The 21,110-nt window shown below is 45.6% G+C and overlaps 1 protein-coding gene across 2 annotated transcripts in view; it reads left to right on the top strand.

Annotated features, from left to right (window-relative positions):
• The first annotated feature begins 215 nt into the window (after positions 1–215).
• The window catches only part of LOC115478843 (ubiquitin carboxyl-terminal hydrolase 47-like), a 110,434-nt gene continuing 89,539 nt past the window's right edge, over positions 216–21,110 (top strand). Inside the window, exons 1-4 of one of the 2 annotated variants that reach the window (XM_030216466.1) lie at positions 216–412; positions 5,336–5,437; positions 9,269–9,277; positions 9,768–9,890. In XM_030216466.1, coding sequence (XP_030072326.1) covers positions 274–412; positions 5,336–5,437; positions 9,269–9,277; positions 9,768–9,890 — 373 coding nt within the window. In that variant the 5' untranslated portion in view covers positions 216–273. Of the gene's footprint in view, positions 413–5,335; positions 5,439–9,268; positions 9,278–9,767; positions 9,891–21,110 lie in introns of both variants that reach the window. The other variant, XM_030216467.1, reaches the window with a different exon arrangement.

The following is a 21,110-nucleotide window of genomic DNA, read 5'->3' as shown; positions in this document are numbered from 1 at the left end:
GGGCACTTCTAGTTTAACCGGTTTTTAGGATATCCACAATGAATATGTATAAGATATGTTTGTATGCACTACCTCCTTCATCCGCAAATGTATCTCATAAAATCTTGACTGCCCCTGGTGTTTTCTCAGGGACTGAGAACCGACCGCTACTGTAGGAAATCGTGAAAGTGAAAGTGAAAATGGGCAATCGAAAGCAGCTCAGCAGAGAAAAAAACACACGAGTCATATAAATCTCTCTCTCTCTGCAGGGCCTGGGACGGAGAAGAAGGGGTTATGAGGGGCTGGGGCAGAATGTGGATTTTTGGAAGTTGTGCTGTGTTGGCTTTGCTGTGTTTATACCAATGTTACAGAAAAAGAAAGCAAAGAAAAATTTTAGATGCAAAGCTGCGAAATTCTCCAAGGAACAGATCAGGTGGGTGTGTTCTGAAGCTACATGCCATAGGATGCATTAGTATGATATTAGCTTTTCGCCACTAATGATCGCTTAATCGTACTCATGCAGCTGGGGGGGATGTTTCAGATTTTAGACAGTTTTAAAAGTGGATCTTGCATTATTTTCAAGGGCACTCTCCTTTCTGTACTGGTGGCTACAATACCTAGAACTTCACATAACTGTAGGTTGTACTGCAAGAATAGTTCCAAAGTGATCTGTCTTTATTGGCCACACATTCATTACAGAGATTGCTTGTATAGATACCAGTTTAAAGTTCTCAGCTTTTAAAAAGAGCAACGGATTATCTCACCAGGGGGTAGCCACCACTGAGCCTGGAGGGACTGACCAAAGCCCTCCACTTTTGGCTCAGGTCCCTCTAGTTTCCCAAGCCTAGCCATGGTCTGCTCGGATTAACATGGCTGGCAAGGATCCTCAAACCAGACCAGCAGAAGAAAACCATTTGCCATGGCCTTCTCTGATTTTCAGCTTTCATGGCACACATGGAAACCTCATAGGTAGCACATTCCATCTGGGATCTCAGGAGATCGTGAATGGGATGTGCCTCCCATATTAAGTTCAGTGCACATGTGGTACTGGCAGGGCCGTGCCTAGGGTCTCTGGTGCCCCCCTGCAGACTATCAGTTGGCGCCCCCCTCCCCCCCCCCCCCCCCCCCCCCCCCCGTGTGGCACAAGATGCAAAGGAAATAGAAGCTGAAAGAAGGAGTGCATCTTTGTGGGATTGCTGAACAAATAGAGGGTTTACAACTACTTAGCTTTTCGTACTTTCATGTTCACAAAATTAGTAATTAAATCTTTGATATCTAACTGGGCACATATATCATTCTCTATAGCAATCATGGCAAGGCTTACAAGCCTTTCTTGTGAAATACTTGATCGCAAATAAGCCTATATAATAATTCTCACCTCCAACAGGATGTGCCTGGGACCGTGCCTCCCTCGGAGGTGGTCTGCTAGGCAGGCACGCACTGACGTCAGTGATAGCTGATACCAAAGCAAGGGGAGGCTACCCCTCCCCCTGTGTTACAGCCCACTGCACCCCCCTTTCCGCGACCCAGTCGACCCCCCCTTCTTGGCGAAAACCGTCCCCCGCCGCCGTCCAGTACCTGTGCTGACGGGGGACTCCAACCCCCGTCAGCCGAAGTCCTGTGCTGGCCTTCGCGCCTTTGCTTCTCCAATGATCTTCGATTCAAGTTCCTCTGCGTGCGTCTGATGTCAGACGCACGCAGAGCAACTTGGACACAAAATCATTGAAGAAGCAACGCCTCGAAGGCCAGCACAGGACTTCTGCTGACGGAGGTTGGGGTCCCCCATCAGCACAGGTACTGGACGGTGGCGGGGGATGTTTTTCGCCGAGAAGGGGGGGTTGACTGGGTCGCGGAAAGGGGGATGAAAACAGAGGGACGGCAGTGTCTGGAACAGGGAGGGAGGGTGAGGGATGGCCTTGCTATCACCCGTTTCCTTCCCTTTTGAAATGGGCATTTTTTACTAGTTTTTTATGATTTTTAACCGTGAAAATGATCGCTCACCATTTGCCACACTGACCGGAATTGTCAGCAATATTCTTAGAAACAAATTGCTATACATTGCAAAATAAGATAGCAGATGTAAATCTCAAAGTGGACATATTCCAAACACTAAAATGAAAATAAAATGATTTTTCTCTACCTTTGTTGTCTGGTGACTTTCTTTTTCTGATCATTGATAAGTCTCTTGACTCTAAAGTTTAGCAATTTCATTAAAGCAAAATATATTTTCACATATCACAGACTTCCTATCCAAGGAGAATCTTTTATATAAAAACAAACACCAAAAAAAACCAATCAGATTTTTCACTTACCAGCTATTATACACTACACGTTAGCTAAACTTCCTCTGGTACTGTTGGAACCACCAGCCAATGAAATGGCTTTCAGCTGTAGCTATCAGGTTACCTGATAATTATGCAGTTAAGCCCTCCTCTGGGTGTACAAGCTCAGAAAAAAAAACCCCAAAAACTTTGAACCACTTACAGATTTTAACAATTACACTATTTAGTTTTTATTTCTCTCCAGTCTCAGTTGCACACCTCTCTCCAAACCTGGCTGTTCTCTTTAATTTGAATGTTGTTCAAGCTCACCCTGAATGAGGAGTTCTTTTTACACCAATGGCATATATAGCACTCGGTGTATCTTTTCAAACAAGTTCAGCAGAGCCTGCATGTCTCAGTGAGCACTGCTGTAGGAGAGGAGACAGTAGAGAAGAGAATCACAGCTTCAAGTCAAACATTTTGCAAGTGATCTGACCTCAGGAAAAAGGTGCCCTGCGGTGCTTACTGCATTGGCACGGCCCTGGGTACTGGCTGTATATAGAGGCAGAAAGATAGGTGAGGAGCATAGGAGCCATCTCTGTGTGTGTTATAGGTGCTTGAGCACCCCCAATATTGAGCAAACTCCTTGACTGTGTCCAGGGAAGGGTAGTTTCTGTTGGGTTTAGCACCCCCAATCATTTTGAAAAGTTGGCTCCTATGACGAGGAGTAGTGTGAAAGACTCTCACTGCTACTGTCTGGATGCCATGGGTAGGTGGTATATGGTGATGGTGGGGGACATTGTGGGGGTAAGTCTATAACTGTGTTTTTATTAATTAGACACTCAGAGGGTGCCTGATAGGAATCCTTTTTGGTTTCACGGCACACTTACAAAGCGCTAAAATTGTCAAGGCATACTCCTACACATGGTCCAGCATTTTATCTTCTACCCCACACCCAAACATGGTCCAGCATGCTGTTGCACTTTGATCCAGAGCAGTGTCTGTTAACAAGCACAGCTTTTTTTGAAGGGGTATGTTGATCACCTCTGATTTTTAGTTTTACCCCTGACGCAGCCTGAAGGCGAAACGTGGCCACGTCGGGAGGAACTGTGCATTTCTTTATGCCATTATCTTCCTGAGTGTTACCCATCTAATCATTGAATACTCCTTTGGAAGAAAGGATTGTGTATCCCCTAGTGTTTTTTCCCCAGTGTGCCAATCACCCCAAAGATTGAAACACTTCCGGAAGACTCCTGAGGAAGGTGCTACGGCGCCGAAACATGGCTGTGTTGAGTCACCTATTCACAATAAAAATCATTGTTTTAACTAATTTATACGTCTGCCCCATTGTTTGAATAGAGCCTATTTTCCCCACCCCTTTTTTTGTTTCCAGCATTTTACCTTGTTTCGCCATAACTACAGGCTGCTTCAGGGGCAATAAGAACCAGCTGGTGCTAACCTAAAAACTCTACCAATGCTGATCAATGTGTGTCCTCCTGGGTCCATTTCTTATTGCCCCTGACGTAGGCATTCGTTTGTAAATCCTGGGAGCTTTGAAATAGGTTATTAAAGACAGTGCATGAACTAATACTTGGTCATACTCAGAAAGGGAGACATGTTACTTGCTATACTGCAAGTGACTACATGTTATTTGTGCAGTGTGCACTTTCTGACAGAGCCTGCTTTTTTTTTAACACTGCTGTAATTTGCGTACCATTAGTTTACTGTATCAGGAGTAAACGTTATTATTGCATGTATTAGAATGGTGTGCATTGAAGCAGTGAGGGTGATGTAGACAAAGGAGAGAAAACAATGAATAAATACTAAAATTTTTTTAAATGAAAATTCTTCTTAAAATTGTCCAAGTATTTCAATGTACAAATGATCTTGCTCAACTACAGATGTGTGTGGCACAAAATATAAACTCTAGAGATAAGACTCGGCATGGCCATGTTTCAGCGATGTTCCCTGCATCAAGAGTCAGGAAAAGGAGGAGAACTGGGTTCAATTCCCACTGCAGTTCCTTGTGACTCTGGGCAAGTCACTTACCCCTCCGTTGTCCCAGATACAAATAAGTACCTGTATACACTATGTAAATTGCTTTGAATGTAGTTGCAAAAACCACAGAAAGGTGGTATATGAAGTCCCATTTCCCTTTCCCAAAGTAAGTCAGAAAATTCAACTCATTACCTCAGCCAATGTGAACCTTCTTCCCACTACTACCAGTACAGAAATGGTTTAAATTTTCTTTGAGGAATCTGGTTAATTAAGATTATATATATATATATATATATATATATATATATATAGACTTTCAGGAACTCAGGTTACTGTCTCACGCATACCAATACCCTAAGGTATCTACACAGAACGTATTATACTGGAGAACTTTCAAACAATGTATGTACATGTACCGTCTATGGACACTTTTTACTGCAGACTTACATCAGTGTTGAAAGGGAAAGATTCTCTTTGAAAATTGGGTGAGGCAGAGTTCGCCTGCAAATCTGCTTTTTTGCAGGTTCTTTTCTGTGAATACTTAACATGTATGCATTTAGAAATCCAAAAGCATGTGTGTATTTGCATTTTTCACCCCAGTCTTGCTCCCAGGAATGTCCTTCTGATATGCGCATATACTTAACATGCTTTTCTGTTGGACAGTTTCAAAAAGCCCTGTTTCTATACATGAAACCCTCTTTTGTGCATGGAAATGTCTTCCAATAAATCACAATAATGTACATAAAGTGAATTTTCAGTTAATTTTTCAGCTTTTTTATTTGGGGCGTTTTATTTTCCCAGTTTGTTTCTCCAATTCGTTTCACACATTCATTTTAGTAAATATTTTTTAATGCACCCAAATTAGTTGTACTCATGTTAAATCAATTGCACACGTTACAGTTTTTAAAGTGTGCTAATGAAAGCACAGTACCTATAATCTTTTAGCTAATTTCTATCGGTTATGTAATGTTTTCCAAGACCACAGTTTAGGCAGGCCTTTGGCTTCTATAGAAAGCACACACCTGAATGACACAAAGAAATTAAGTTGTTTAATGAGAAAATCTGTTCGTAAACTCTTCGTTTTCCTTTGATATCAGCATATCTTGGTCTGCGGAACCAGGGTTCAACTTGCTACCTCAACAGCCTGCTGCAGTGTCTATTCCTGGCACCAAACTTTACAAATATCCTCTTCAACTACAGGTACTTCTATGATTTCTGCAGTCATGCAAGGCCTTCACTTATTTAGTGCAGGTCCTTCATTGAGTATCAGGTGGGATAGATTTGTGACTGACTTTGGAATATCCTACTCTGATGCTGGTGTGTCAGATCATGAGTTTTGGGTGATAAGCTTTGTTGCCAGCCACATTTCCATTTTCAGGTTCATTCAGATAGAAATCAGCATTCTTTCTGTAAGATTGATCATCATCATCTTCTAGTAGGGTCCTGAGAAGCTAGGACTGATGACCAATTGAGTATCTTGTGTTAGGATGTTTAGTTAGCATAAAGAAGGACTACATTGTGCAGGGTTTCTGATATTCATATGTCAAATAACGATACTCAACTAGCATTAATTGCACATTTAAGTTTTCATTTGTTTTGTTTGAAACTCTTTTAGCCACTTCTGTTTAGAATACAGTAGACTTGAGAAGGGCAATTCAATAACTGGGTATCCGCATTAACATGTCACTTGTGTGTGTAAATTTACAGAATACTAAACCATTTGCAGCTAAGTGTACAGTTACATACGTAAGTACTTGCAGGGCACCCAAGCGCTAATCTGTAAGGGCATGAATAAGTGGCATAGCACGTACATGCAAGGAGGGTACACATATTGGCTTAGCACGGACAGGTTCCCACCTACAGTGGGGGAAATAAGTATTTGATCCCTTGCTGATTTTGTAAGTTTGCCCACTGACAAAGACATGAGCAGCCCATAATTGAAGGGTAGGTTATTGGTAACAGTGAGAGATAGCACATCACAAATTAAATCCGGAAAATCACATTGTGGAAAGTATATGAATTTATTTGCATTCTGCAGAGGGAAATAAGTATTTGATCCCCCACCAACCAGTAAGAGATCTGGCCCCTACAGACCAGGTAGATGCTCCAAATCAACTCGTTACCTGCATGACAGACAGCTGTCGGCAATGGTCACCTGTATGAAAGACACCTGTCCACAGACTCAGTGAATCAGTCAGACTCTAACCTCTACAAAATGGCCAAGAGCAAGGAGCTGTCTAAGGATGTCAGGGACAAGATCATACACCTGCACAAGGCTGGAATGGGCTACAAAACCATCAGTAAGACGCTGGGCGAGAAGGAGACAACTGTTGGTGCCATAGTAAGAAAATGGAAGAAGTACAAAATGACTGTCAATCGACAAAGATCTGGGGCTCCACGCAAAATCTCACCTCGTGGGGTATCCTTGATCATGAGGAAGGTTAGAAATCAGCCTACAACTACAAGGGGGGAACTTGTCAATGATCTCAAGGCAGCTGGGACCACTGTCACCACGAAAACCATTGGTAACACATTACGACATAACGGATTGCAATCCTGCAGTGCCCGCAAGGTCCCCCTGCTCCGGAAGGCACATGTGACGGCCCGTCTGAAGTTTGCCAGTGAACACCTGGATGATGCCGAGAGTGATTGGGAGAAGGTGCTGTGGTCAGATGAGACAAAAATTGAGCTCTTTGGCATGAACTCAACTCGCCGTGTTTGGAGGAAGAGAAATGCTGCCTATGACCCAAAGAACACCGTCCCCACTGTCAAGCATGGAGACGGAAATGTTATGTTTTGGGGGTGTTTCTCTGCTAAGGGCACAGGACTACTTCACCGCATCAATGGGAGAATGGATGGGGCCATGTACCGTACAATTCTGAGTGACAACCTCCTTCCCTCCGCCAGGGCCTTAAAAATGGGTCGTGGCTGGGTCTTCCAGCACGACAATGACCCAAAACATACAGCCAAGGCAACAAAGGAGTGGCTCAGGAAGAAGCACATTAGGGTCATGGAGTGGCCTAGCCAGTCACCAGACCTTAATCCCATTGAAAACTTATGGAGGGAGCTGAAGCTGCGAGTTGCCAAGCGACAGCCCAGAACTCTTAATGATTTAGAGATGATCTGCAAAGAGAAGTGGACCAAAATTCCTCCTGACATGTGTGCAAACCTCATCATCAACTACAGAAGACGTATGACCGCTGTGCTTGCCAACAAGGGTTTTGCCACCAAGTATTAGGTCTTGTTTGCCAGAGGGATCAAATACTTATTTCCCTCTGCAGAATGCAAATAAATTCATATACTTTCCACAATGTGATTTTCCGGATTTAATTTGTGATGTGCTATCTCTCACTGTTACCAATAACCTACCCTTCAATTATGGGCTGCTCATGTCTTTGTCAGTGGGCAAACTTACAAAATCAGCAAGGGATCAAATACTTATTTCCCCCACTGTACATGTATAACTTACAGAATACTCACTTAACTGCAATTACATCAGCTCTGTGGCTAGAATAACTGTGGGTGTGTAAATGTAAGGTGCGCCGGATACCAGGTTACTTTAGATTGTAAGCTCTCTTGAGCAGGGATTGTCCTTCCCCATGTTTAAACTTGTAACCCTGGTAGCACTATAGAAATGCTAAGTAGTAGTAGTAGTAGTTACGCTTGTATTCTGTAACGGAATCTGGGCAACCCGATGCAGTTATATAATAGGCTTTCACCTCTCATTCTCAGGACATCTAAATGGAGGCACCCAGTTTTAGAATTGCCTCCATATTTTCAAACGTTGCATTGGGGTGAGGCAATTGTCAAACACTGTATTTTGAGAAAGTCCATGCTACTTACTTTCTGCCGGATTCTATATAGCGTGGCTAGAGCTCCGTGCAAAAATCCAAGCGTGTTCTATAACTACAAACGTAACTTGGCTTAACAAGCTAATCATCGTTATTAACAGCATTTAACAAGTAATAATGAGCACTAATTGGCAATAATTAGAATTTATGCGCACAAATTCCTAATTCTGTAACGTACTGCGCCTAAATTCTAATGCATGCAGTTCAAAAGGGGCATGGCTATGGGCAGGGAAATAGGTGTTTCATGGGCGTGCCAAAATTTACAAGCGTAGTTATAGAACGTTTTGATATCAAGTTCGTTAGCAGTGCGTGCAGATCACAAGGGGGCATGTCAGGGCATGTTGAGGGTGGGATGTGGGTATTTCCCGCCATAATGTAACACAACAAAAACGTTCAGTCTGCATTTGAAACATTTTGGTCTAGACCTGTTTTTATAATGAAAAAGGCACACAAAGGTGCCCTAAATGACCAGATGACCACTAGAGGGATTCAGGGATGACCTCCCCTTACTCCCCCAGTGGTCACTGACCCCCTCTCACTGACCCCAATCCCCGCCAGCCGAGGTAGTCCTCTTCTTCCACTAAGGTATGAAAGAAAGTATATACCAGGCTCTATGACAGCATCAGATGTTATGGCCAGTCCTATTAGAGCAGCAAGCAGGTCCCTAGTGTAACTTAGTGGTCGGTGCACTGTAGAGAAGAGGAGCCAGGCCCATATCCCACTCTACCTGTTACGCTTGTGCTGGAAAGTGTAAGCCCTCCAAAACCCACCAAAAATCGACATGCAGGGATTTATGCCACATTTTTGTTGGTGTAACTGGATGTGTACTTTTACTACTACTACTACTTATCATTTCTATAGCGCTACTAGATGTATGCAGTGCTGTACACTTGAACATGAAGAGACAGTCCCTGCTCGGCAGAGCTTTAGGCGCTAGAATATCAACTAAGTGTATTCTATATACCTTGCCTAAATCAAGGCACTGCTTATAGAATACGCTTAGTTGGAAATGTTTACCACGCGGATTTTTTTAGCATCATGTATAGAATCTGGCGCTTTGTGCATACTTTCCCTTTGGAATGTGCCATGGATACAAAGGACATTTCCTCACGATTTTTCTGTGGGTAATTTTTGAACAGAAAATAATGTAGAGTTGAAATTCCAAGTTATGCCCTTATTTTCCCTCTCTATAACAAAAGATGTCCCTTTGGAACACATCTTCTTACTGTGGCTAAATGTATGCTCCCTCTTACGGGGTCCTTGTATAAAGACATGGTAAAAATTGGCCAGCAGTAGTGTGAGCACGTGTTTTGGACTTGCACTGGGCCATTTCTTTACAATGTCTGAAAAAAAAAAAGGGATTCTTTTAATGGGCATGTGGCAAAATTATAACTAGCAGGTGCCTATTTACGGCCTGAGTCCTTATCGCCACCCATTGACCTAGCCGTAAGGGCTTTCTACCAAGGGATTCGGCGTGTGCCAATCTTGGAATTACCGCCAGCCGCATGTGCTAGCCCAGTGGTAATTCCGATTTGGCGCTTGCTACCCGCACCCTGCACCTTTGTAAAAGAGCCCCTGTATAAAGCAAAAAATTGTCCTCTTCTGCATACATGAATTTGATTGATCTACATCTTCCATTTCAGGTGTGATTATTCTTTCCTTCACTCTTGTTTTACTAATTTCAGGATTTGGGGTCAGCCTGGAATTGTGTACCAGCTTCAGAAACTGTTTATTAATCTGCAGTATGGAAGAACAGCCCCTTCCACCCAGGAGATCACAGATTCTCTAGGGATCAACAATGGTAAACTGGCTTCCCTTGTCTGTTTTGTTTTTTCATTAACATATTGCAAAATTTAATCTTAAAATTAGTTATAATATATCTTGTATTTCTGTTGGTTTAGGGGCTTATTTTCAAAACAGAAAAACATTCAAAAAAGTGGCACAAACCAGCATTTGGACCTGTTTTATAATGAATACGGCACAAAAATGTGACTAAATGACCAGATGACCACTGGAGGGATTCAGTCATGACCTCCCCTTACTCCCCCAGTAGTCACTGTCCCCCTCTCACCCTGCAAAAATGTGAAAGAAACTTTACATACCCGGCTCTATGATAGCATCAGATGCAGGGGCGTAGCCAGACTTCGGCAGGAGGGGGGGTCTAGAGCCCGAGGTGAGGGGGTACATTTTAGCCCCCCCTGGTGCCGCCAACCCCCCGCTCCCGCCAACTTTGTCGACCCCTGCCGACGACCCTCTCGACCCCCCTCCCACTGCCAACCCTCCCCCGCCGTCACCTACCTTTGCTGGCGGGGGACCCCAATCCCCGCCAGCCGAGGTAGTCCTCTTCTTCCCGCGAAGGCTTTGTTCTGTTTCTGATGTCCTGCACGTTGTACGTACAGGACGTCAGACTCACAGAAACAGAACGAAGGCTGGCTGATCTGCAAGGCTTCATTCTGTTTCTGTGAGTCGGACGTCAGAAACAGAACGAAGCCTTTGCGGGAAGAAGAGGACCTCCTCGGCTGGCGGGGATTGGGATTTATGATATTGATCATCCAAAGAAAGTTTGCCAGGAGGAAGAACGTAGTATTATCACATCATAGGTTATGAGTATGGGTGACGAAATTGAAAAGATTTTGGTAGTTCTTTTCCATATTTGAGACCAAAATTTGTTAACATGTTTGCACTTGAGGAACATATGAACCAGGTCTCCATCAGGTGAAGAACAAGACCAACATAAGGGTGGAAGTGTTGATATGGTTATTTCCAGTAATTTTGAAGGCATCCAGTAGGCTTTGTGAAAAATAAATCAAGATGATTGTGAAATGCCAGCAGATAAAAAGGGACTTATGGTTTTTGACCAAAAAATTGGCCAATTTATATCACCGTTCTGGCCAAATGTAAGTTGAAAGGTATGGCTAGTAAGAAAACTTGTGAACCTAGCGAGAACTGTACAAGAGATACTGCAAGAATGAAGATGGCGAAGCAACAGAGTGTGATTGACGATTTTGAAGGCAGAGGAAATACACTAAGATGACAGAGTGGTAATGATCTAAAGCTGTGTGAATAGAATCATGGAGTGCAAGTAATAGTGTCTCTGTGCTGTGGCTAGGATGAAATCAGGCTTGGTAGGGATGAAGAACGTTAGAGCTTTCCAGATGCTGATTAAACTGAAGAAAGACAAGTTTTTCAAGTATTTTGGAAAAAAAGGGAAGATTGGAAATGGGACAAAAGCTTGAGGAGAGGGAAAGGTTGAGATGGAGTTTCTTAATAAGGGGATAGAAGACAGCATTTTTCCAGCAAGGGGGGACAGTACCAGGGCTAAGACTGGATATGATGAGAAGTAGTAACAGAGGTAGGAGTGGGTAAGACAAATGCTTAACCAGGAGGATATTGTTAGTAATATGTAATTTATCTTTAAAATTAAGCATGGTACCGGAAGATTGGAGGGTGGCCAATGTAATGCCGATTTTTAAAAAAAGGTTCCAGGGAGAGACCACGTGATGCACTGAGAGAGTGAGACACAGATTTCATGCTCTGTGAGGCCCCGGCGCTCCAAAACATTATAAAACAGAGCAAAATTAACGAACCGCCTTCAGAAAACACTTGTCGGATGGACAAATATATAGAAGTCAAACCTGGCATGATAGTAGGCAAAGGAACAAAGAAAAAGAAGGAGAAAGATAAAACGCGTGCTGCTGAGAACAGGACATAAGAAAAGATGGCGCCGAGTGAGCCATGCTTCTCTAACGAACAAGTAACTCAGCTAACGATGGCGATTGAAAAAGCACTGGAACCCAAATTCACGCATTTGATAGACCAAATTTCACAATGTGAAACATTGCAAGAGGATGTGACAAGGAGAACAGGAGAATTAGAGCAGCGGTTCTCGGTGCTGAAAGACGCACCTCCTTCGACGTCAGAGGCCCTGGACAAAATGCAGGCAAAGGTGAAGGAATTGTCCGCCAAAGTAGATGACCTGGAGAACAGTTCTAGGTGGGCCAATTTGAGGATAGTGGGCCTACCAGAGAGGCACTTGATATCCAGGTTAGAGAGTTGGCTGGCTGAAGAGTATGCGCTATCAGACCGGGCAGGTCCCCTGTTCCTGGAATGAGCATACCGCATGGGAAGAGTGCAAGAGGGCCACCAGACTCCCCAAGTGGTCATAATAAAAATACACAACTACATACACAAAGAGGAGATTTTAAGAGGATTCCGACTGAAAAGAGATACGACACAGTTTGAGAGACACAGCATAAAAATTTTTCAAGATTACTCGCCGTCTCTACAAGAGCGAAGAAGGCTATTCACCCCGCTTTGTAAACAACTACATGAGAAAAATATTAAATTCCTTTTCCTCTACCCTACGGTTCTCAAGGTGCACTATAATGGCTGCTGGCAAACTTTCAACTCTGTGGAGAAAGCCCAGGACTTTATAGTAGGACTTGCCCCAGAGTTGCAGAGCAGCCCTTCAGGAGACTGAGATAAGTAAACGGAGTAACCGTTAACAATCATTGCAAAAGTGGAACTAGTGAGTTATGTTGGGGTGATAATTTACTCTGTTGATTTTGTATGGTAACTGGAATGGTTGGGGGCGCGGGGCCTCAATCAGTAAACGTGGTTTCAATCTCCATGTCAGGAATGGGATGGAGCTGTACAAGGGAATGTGGGGGGGGGGGGGGGGGGGGGGGGGATATAAAGGGGGGTGGGAGGCGGGGTGGGAATAATAAGAGTGGGAAACAGAGATATTGTGAAATTCACTATGGGGAGAGCTATCAAAAGTGCAAGGGTGACTGCTTGAATAACAGCATTTACAGTTTTCAGACTCAGCATAACTGCTGGTGTGTGCTGTGGGTGGAGATATCCCTGGGGGGAGGCTGGGCCCCCGGGACAAGAAATAAGAATGTCATTATTTTGTTACCCTCTATCCCGCTGTCAGTGGGTGTACCTCAAGGATCTGTCCTAGGACCTCTCTTTTTCTCCATCTGTACTTCCTCCCTTGGTGCTCTGATCTCACCCCACGGTTTTCAGTATCATCTTTACGCTGATGACTCCCAGATCTACCTCTGCACACCAGAAATCTCGGCAGAAACCCAGGCCAAGGCATCTGCCTGCCTGTCTGACATTGCTGCCTGGATGTCTCACCGCCACCTGAAACTTAATATATGCAAAACTGAGCTTTTTATCTTCCCACCTAAACCAACCTCTCCTCTTCCCCCATTCTCTATTGTTGCAGGAATTACCACTATTGTTAGCAGAATCTGTGGTACTTCAGGAGTCAAACACCACACACCAGAATGAGAGAGAAATCTTCTTTATTTGCCAGCAAACAAAGTAGGACATCAGCTCTAGCTCTCTCTGTGTCCTGTCCTTCTGTGTCTCTTCTTCTGAGCTCTCTGGATCCTGCGTCTCCTGTCTGTCCTCTAACGTAAGCTGCTTCTGCTCTCCTTTATATAGGGTCCTAAGCCCTTCTGGCCCCCTTTCTCACCAGATGGTAAAGAATAGATTGATTACCCTGTCTTGAACTAATTATTACTTACACATTACTTAAAAATATCAGTTACATAGGTTTGAGATATTTCCTAAACTGACCTATGACCTGGGGCCTCTCAAACTAGACAATGTGGCACCTATCTCCTGCATTTTATTATTATTCACATAATCAGATTCCCGGTTATAGCTTAAACTGGGTTCATTAAGAGGTTAGTCTTGCTTAATGGCACACAGGCATGGTTTGTTATTACTTTCAGAAGACCAGTCCTACACTTAGCTATAATTCATCAAAGAGAAGAGAGTTGACTTTCCCTGACCTCTTTCACCTAGCTAGGACTGTGGATAATTCAAACCAGATGATGACCTCTTAAACTGCAGACAAATCTCACTTGAAAGTCAGACAAAGATGTAACACTGAATTAAAAGATATTTTACATAGAAATAGAACTTATTAATTAAACAGAATAAAACATATTTTAAAATAAGCAAAAATCAGAATTCCTTAGAAGACAAAATCTAAATCATCTAGAATTATTTAAATCTACTCTATCTCCTAAACAGCGTTCAGTCTAATCTTTTAAAACAGCTTGCTTGCTGATCCCCTCGAGATTATCCAGTATACCTTACTCAGAATGGCATCCAGATGTGGTAAATAATACCTATGAACAATCCATCACTCAAAAGGGACAAAGAAAGTTTTACTTCTCTCTGACCTTTCTAACCTAGTCACAGATTACTCTAATATAATGTTCTCAGTCTTTGAGTTCTTATACCAGTTGGGATAGAACCTCAACTGACAAGGATCAAGCTCTCGAATTCCAGGAAAGCCAGAATCAGGGCAAGAAAGAGTCTCAGTATGAAGCTGAATTCCAGCAGCTCCTGCGGTATGCAGTTGACCCTTCTTTTCAGCTAGTAGATTCTTTGGTTCGGGTCAAGCGCAACTTCAATGGCTCCGCTGGATCACTTTCTGCTCTCCACTGTTTAGTCTCTGTCTGATCCTTGCTGGGCTCAGTCTGGTCAGCAGACTTGATTCGAGACCAATGGACCCATGGAGTTATCCCTACGACCTTCACAGCTGTAGGGGTAGAAAGCAAAACAGTAAAAGGTCCTTTCCACCGGGGCCCCAAGGGCTGGAGCCTCCAGTCTTTTACCCAAACTCTATCCCCTGGCAGGAAGGAATGTACCTGAGCCTGGAAGGGGACAGGGTTTATTTCTCTCACATAAGACTGAAGCTCAGAAATTATCCGGCCCAAGAGGGCTACCTGCTCCTGCACCTGGGCAGACCCTAAAGTCCCTATGTCTCCCTTAATTCCCTGCAAAATGGCTGGGGGCTTCCCATACACAATTTCAAAGGAAGAGAGGGCCGTTCCTTTAGTTGGGGTGCATCGGAGGCGGAAGAGGGCTAGTGGCAGTGCCTGTGGCCATTTCAGTTGGGTTTCCTGACAAATCTTTGCTAGGCTATTTTTCAAGGTTCTGTTTGCCCGCTCAACCTGCCCTGAACTCTGGGGACGGTAAGCACAATGCAATTTCCAGGTAATGCGCAATGCGTGGGACAGGGCCTGAAGTGTGGCTTCAACAAAGGCGGGACCATTATCTGAGCCTATGGCAAGGGGCAGTCCATACCTGGGGATGACATCCCTAAGGAGGGCTCGAGCTACTTCTGTGGCTTTCTCAGTGACTGTAGGGTATGCTTCCACCCACCCAGAGAAAGTGCAGACCATGACCAAGAGGTATCGGAGCCTACCGCTCCTGGGCATTTCTGTGAAGTCTATGACTAGGGACTCAAAGGGTGTTAGTCCTCTGGACTGAACTCCTGGTGGAATACGGGGTCCCTGACGAGCATTATTCTGGGCACAGAGAGTACATCGGGCAGAGGCAGTGGCAACCAGACTATCCAATCCTTCCAGGACCACTACTCGACTGAGTAGGCGGGCTAGTGCTGTTTTCCCTAAGTGTGACAGGTCATGAGCTTGAGACACTACAGGCCAAGCTAGGTGGCGTGGCACCACAACTCTGGTATCAGGGAGATGTAACCAACCATCAGGTCTCCTTACTGCCCCTTCTTCTTGAGCCCATTTCTCTTCCGTTTGGGTGTACATAGGCGTCCATTCTTGCAGTCGAATTTGGAACAGGGGGGTCACAGTACCTGCTGGGAGTCCTCAAGCAGCTTCCTTAGCCACCCGATCAGCATGGCGGTTCCCTCGGGCCACTGGAGTATCTGTCCTTTGGTGTCCCCGACAGTGAATGACAGCTACCTTTTTAGGGGCCCAAACGGCCTCTAGCAACTGCAGTATTTCGGGTCCATACTTAACAGGTTGGCCTGCAGCATTTATGAGTCCCTTTTCCTTATACAAAGCTCCATGAGCGTGTAGAGTTGTGAAGGCATACTTGGAATCAGTATAAATGTTGGTCACCAGTCCTGCTGCTAGCTCCAGAGCTCGTATGAGGGCCACAAGTTCTGCTTTCTGGGCTGAAGTTCCTTGGGGCAGGGCCCTTGCTTCTATCACCTTATCCTTTGTCACCACAGCATAGCCTGCCAATCGCTTGGAGTTCTCCACGTAACTGCTTCCATCTGTGAAATAAATTACATCTGGGTCCCTCCAAGGAACATCTTTAAGATCTGGTCGACTGGAGTACACTTCATCCATGGTTTGGATACAGTCATGATCCGGTGGTCCCTCAGATGCTGGCAAAAGAGTGGCGGGATTGAATGTAGCCACTGTTTCCAGGTGTATCCGTGGATTCTCACATAAGCTGGCTTGGTACTTAACCATGCGGCTATTTGTAAACCAGTGGTTGCCCTTGTACTCCATGAGGGTGAGAACTGCGTGGGGGACTTTGACAACCAGTTCTTGCCCCAAGGTCAACTTATCAGCTTCCTGGACCAGTAAGGCTGTTGCTGCAATGGCCCTCAGGCAGGCTGGCCATCCTTTAGCCACTCCATCCATCTGTTTAGACAGGTATGCAACAGGCCTCTGCCAGGATCCCATCATCTGGGTCAGCACACCCAGAGCAACCCCCTGTCGCTCGTGGACATATAGTGAGAAAGGTTTCTCCACATCAGGAAGGCCTAACGCAGGGGCTTGGAGTAGGGCTTTCTTTATGGCGATGAAGGATTGTTGAGCAGTAGGTCCCCATTCAAATGGTTCCTTTTCACCCCCCTTTGTGGCCTGGTAAAGGGGTTTCGCCATCAGTGCAAAATTCGGAATCCAAATTCTGCAGAATCCGGCTGCTCCCAGAAATTCCCTAACTTCCCTTCTGGACTTGGGTTGGGGAATTGCAGCAACCGCTTGCTTCCTACTGACATCCAGTCTCCGACTTCCCTGGGAAATGCAGAAGCTCAGATACTTCACTTCTGACTGACAGAGTTGGGCCTTCGAGCGTGAGACCTTATAGCCCGCATCCAAGAGTAACTCCAGCAATTCTCTGGTAGCCTCGAAACACTCTTCCTGGGTCACTGCTGCAATCAGGAGGTCATCTACATACTGGAGTAAAACTCGCCTGGAAGGCTCAGATTTAAAAGTCTTAAGGTCTTGTCCTAGGGCAGTCCCAAAAATGGTGGGGGAGTTCTTGAACCCCTGTGGCAGGCGGGTCCATGTATACTGAAGCTTCCGTCCTGTTACTGGGTTTTCCCATTGAAAGGCGAAAAGCAGTTGACTGGCGGGGGCCACCCGAATACAAAAGAAGGCATCTTTTAGGTCCAGTGTCGTGAAATGGGTAGCTCCAGAAGGTATCAATCCAAGCAGGACATATGGATTAGGCACTACAGGGTGTAATGAAATAGTGGATTTGTTGACCACTCGTAAGTCTTGGACTGGCCGGTAGTCCTCAGTCCCCGGCTTCTGGACTGGCAACAGTGGCGTATTCCATGGAGACTGGCAAGGTCGAATAATTCCATGGGATAGCAGACGATTCAGATGTGCTTGAATCCCTTCCAGAGCCTTTCGGGGAATTGGGTATTGGCGAAGACGGATTGGCCGGGCACTTGGAAGTAAGTCTACATGAACAGGAGGAATATTTCGGGCCAACCCTGGGGGATTATCTTCTGCCCATACCCCATTGACCTGGAAGCTGTCAGCCAGGGGTAGGTCAACTTGGCCATGCGACTGATGCAGCTGCCATTCTTCTTCAAGGGGGCAGCAGAAACTCAATATGCCCTTAGGGCTGGATGTCGGGGGCCAAAAGGAGACCGAAGTCTGGCCATCAGAGTCAAAGGAAATTTGGGCCCTAAGCTTGGACAGCAGGTCCTGGCCTAACAAAGGGATTGGACAGTCTGGCATATACAGGAATTCATGAGTGACTGTGTGTGAGCCTAATTGGCATCTACGGGTCGTCAGGAAGGGCCTCCAGTTCTGCACCCCCGTGGCTCCCACCACTCGGACAGTTTTTCCAGACACAGGCGCTAATCGCTCCGTCACAACAGAGTGTTCAGCTCCTGTATCAATCATGAATGGAATTGAGCGGCTCCCTATAGTTAGCTTGACCATGGGTTCCTGGGAGCCCAGTTTGTAGGAACCCGGTCTGTCCTATTCATCCCATTCTGCCATCTCGGCTATCCCAATGATGTCAGATTCATAAGGCTCATACCTTCCCTCTCGAACTCGGACTCGGCTTCCTCGATCTCCTGGTCCCCTTCTCAGTCCCTGGCGCTTCTGGGGGCATTCATCTTTCCAGTGCCCTCTTTCCTTGCAGTAGGCGCACTGATCCCTCTCCAATCGTGGTCTGGGATTCTCCCCTTGTGGCCGGGATTGATTGAAGGAATCTCGAGGCCGGGCTGGCGGTCCGGGGTCCCACTTTGGCTTCCCATTGGCTAGAGGTCGACCTCGGTTAAGGGTGGAATTAGTAATGGCTGCCGCCAAGAGGTCGGCCTTCTTCTGCATCTTCCGGTCAGCCTCTCGGCGCATCTCCTGATCCCTATTAACGAAAACCTTTGTTGCGATCTCAATTAGCTGGGTGGTATTCATCCCTGCGAATCCCTCCTGACGCTGCAGCTTCTTCCGGATATCTGGCATACTCTGGTCCACCAATGCACTATTCACCATTCTCTGGTTTTCTAGTGCCTCAGGGTCAAATGGGGTGTATGTTCTGTAGGCTTCAATTAGTCGCTCTAAAAAGGCCCCAGGGGATTCAGTTGCCCCTTGGAGAATTTCAGAAACCTTTGCCAGATTAATGGGCCTCTTTATGCCTTTCTTCATACCTTCCAGCAAGTCCCGGCAATAGCCAGACAACAGTTCATAGTGCTGCCCATTATTTGGATCCCAAGCTGGAGCTGCGCGAGGGAACCGAATTCTAAACCATTCCTCTAGGTCCTGTGTCCCCTCGGGGGCACGCGCTCGCGTGATGGCCTCAGCATTTTGTAAAATCTTCCGCCTCTCCTCAGTTGTGAAGAGGGTCAGGAGGAGCTGTTGACAATCAGTCCAAGTTGGGTTATGGGTGGCCATAATACTAGCCACTAGGTCCACCACTGCCTGAGGCTTTTCAGTATAAGAGGGGTAATGCGTCTTCCAATTCAGGAGATCGGTGGTTGTGAAGGGTACATACTGGTAGGCCTGTATAACCTGACCCTGATTATTAGGATCCGGTCGAGTGGTGGTTACCTGACGGAGTGGCAGAGCTCTCGAGGAGGTGGGAATGGAACCTGAGGTAGAGCTAGGAGCTATCCCCTTATCATGCTCAAAGGTGATTGCAGCGGGTCTAACCCATTCAGGGGAGGTGTGTTGAACCCCTGAGGGATGGGGAGGGGTACTTATAGACTGAGAGATGATCACAGGTGATTCAGTCCATTGAAAGGGATGCTGGGCCCCTGATGAGTGGGGAGGGGTACTAGAGGGAGAGGCTGGGCTGTCGGGAGTTGAGGAGTCAGGGAGTGGGGCCCAAAGCGGGTCATGGGAGGTTAGCAGGGAAGGATGTGGCAGAGAAGGGTAGATGCTGGCTGAAAAGTCCAACCTAGGATGTGGCGGGGTTTGCACAGAAGGGGAGAAACTATCCGGAGAAGCCTGTGCTGGAGAGGCTTGGGCTGGACGCCGTGGATCTCTGGGGGTGGAGCGGAACCCCAACAATGGGCCATAAGGTGGTGGCTCAAGATCTGAGGGGTCATCAGAGAGTATGGGTTTCTCGGACAGGGTAGGGGCGGAAGCCACCGATTGGGTGGTAGGCTTCCTGGGGCTCTTTCCCTCCTCCAGTTTAGATTTTCTAATAATCTTTCTTTGAACGCGGCCCAGCATGAACTTTACCGGGGATCCCATATAAGTTTTTAACCAAGAGGGAGGGTCAGTCACAAGGCTGTCCCAGGAATCTATATAGGGGAGTTGTTCAGAATATTCTGGTTCTCCTACAACTATGCTGTAGACCTTCCGGATTACTTCAATATCTAAGCTGCCACCAGGGGGCCACCCCACTCCCATAGATGGCCACTCAACTTCACACAAGGTTCTTAGAGTACTTAAACTTAAAGTCTGTCCATAATCATTAACTAAAAATCCTTTCTTAAAATTCTTAAGTATACAATCTAGGGGAGTACCAGTTTGACTAGACGATGTCCCCATAATGCTTACAGTTACAACACACAGAAAGGAAGGGAAATTTTTTTGGAAGTGTGGTAAGGGGTCCACACTCCTGAGACACAAGGTAGACAAACAACAATCGCTTCCTTCCATCGCTGGCCAGTTGAACTCGCGTTAACTGGAACCGCAGCTATAAGAAGTCCACACTCATTTAACATTCATACATCACACACATACTGTACAAAAAATCCCACCCAACAATTTCAGATTTCTCAGATACAGGTAAGCTCTGGCGGTTTCCCTGCTAGTCCCCACTAGACTAGAAGGTACTAAGGCCTTCGCTGAGAGTTGATCAGACTCCCCTTCCCTCAACTTTTGAGGGGCTGGTTTACAGTTTCCTAGCTAGGATTACAATACAGAATACATACCCGGCCAGTATTCCTCAGGCAGTTGGGTGCCAGAAATTGATGCAGGGTTCGGGATCCCACTTCTGACACCAGGAATTGTTGCAGGAATTACCACTATTGTTAGCAGAATCTGTGGTACTTCAGGAGTCAAACACCACACACCAGAATGAGAGAGAAATCTTCTTTATTTGCCAGCAAACAAAGTAGGACATCAGCTCTAGCTCTCTCTGTGTCCTGTCCTTCTGTGTCTCTTCTTCTGAGCTCTCTGGATCCTGCGTCTCCTGTCTGTCCTCTAACGTAAGCTGCTTCTGCTCTCCTTTATATAGGGTCCTAAGCCCTTCTGGCCCCCTTTCTCACCAGATGGTAAAGAATAGATTGATTACCCTGTCTTGAACTAATTATTACTTACACATTACTTAAAAATATCAGTTACATAGGTTTGAGATATTTCCTAAACTGACCTATGACCTGGGGCCTCTCAAACTAGACAATGTGGCACCTATCTCCTGCATTTTATTATTATTCACATAATCAGATTCCCGGTTATAGCTTAAACTGGGTTCATTAAGAGGTTAGTCCTGCTTAATGGCACACAGACATGGTTTGTTATTACTTTCAGAA

The sequence above is a fragment of the Microcaecilia unicolor genome, chromosome 10 (assembly GCF_901765095.1).
Source record: "Microcaecilia unicolor chromosome 10, aMicUni1.1, whole genome shotgun sequence".
NCBI lineage: Eukaryota > Metazoa > Chordata > Amphibia > Gymnophiona > Siphonopidae > Microcaecilia > Microcaecilia unicolor.
This window is presented reverse-complemented; position numbering and strand designations above follow the sequence as displayed.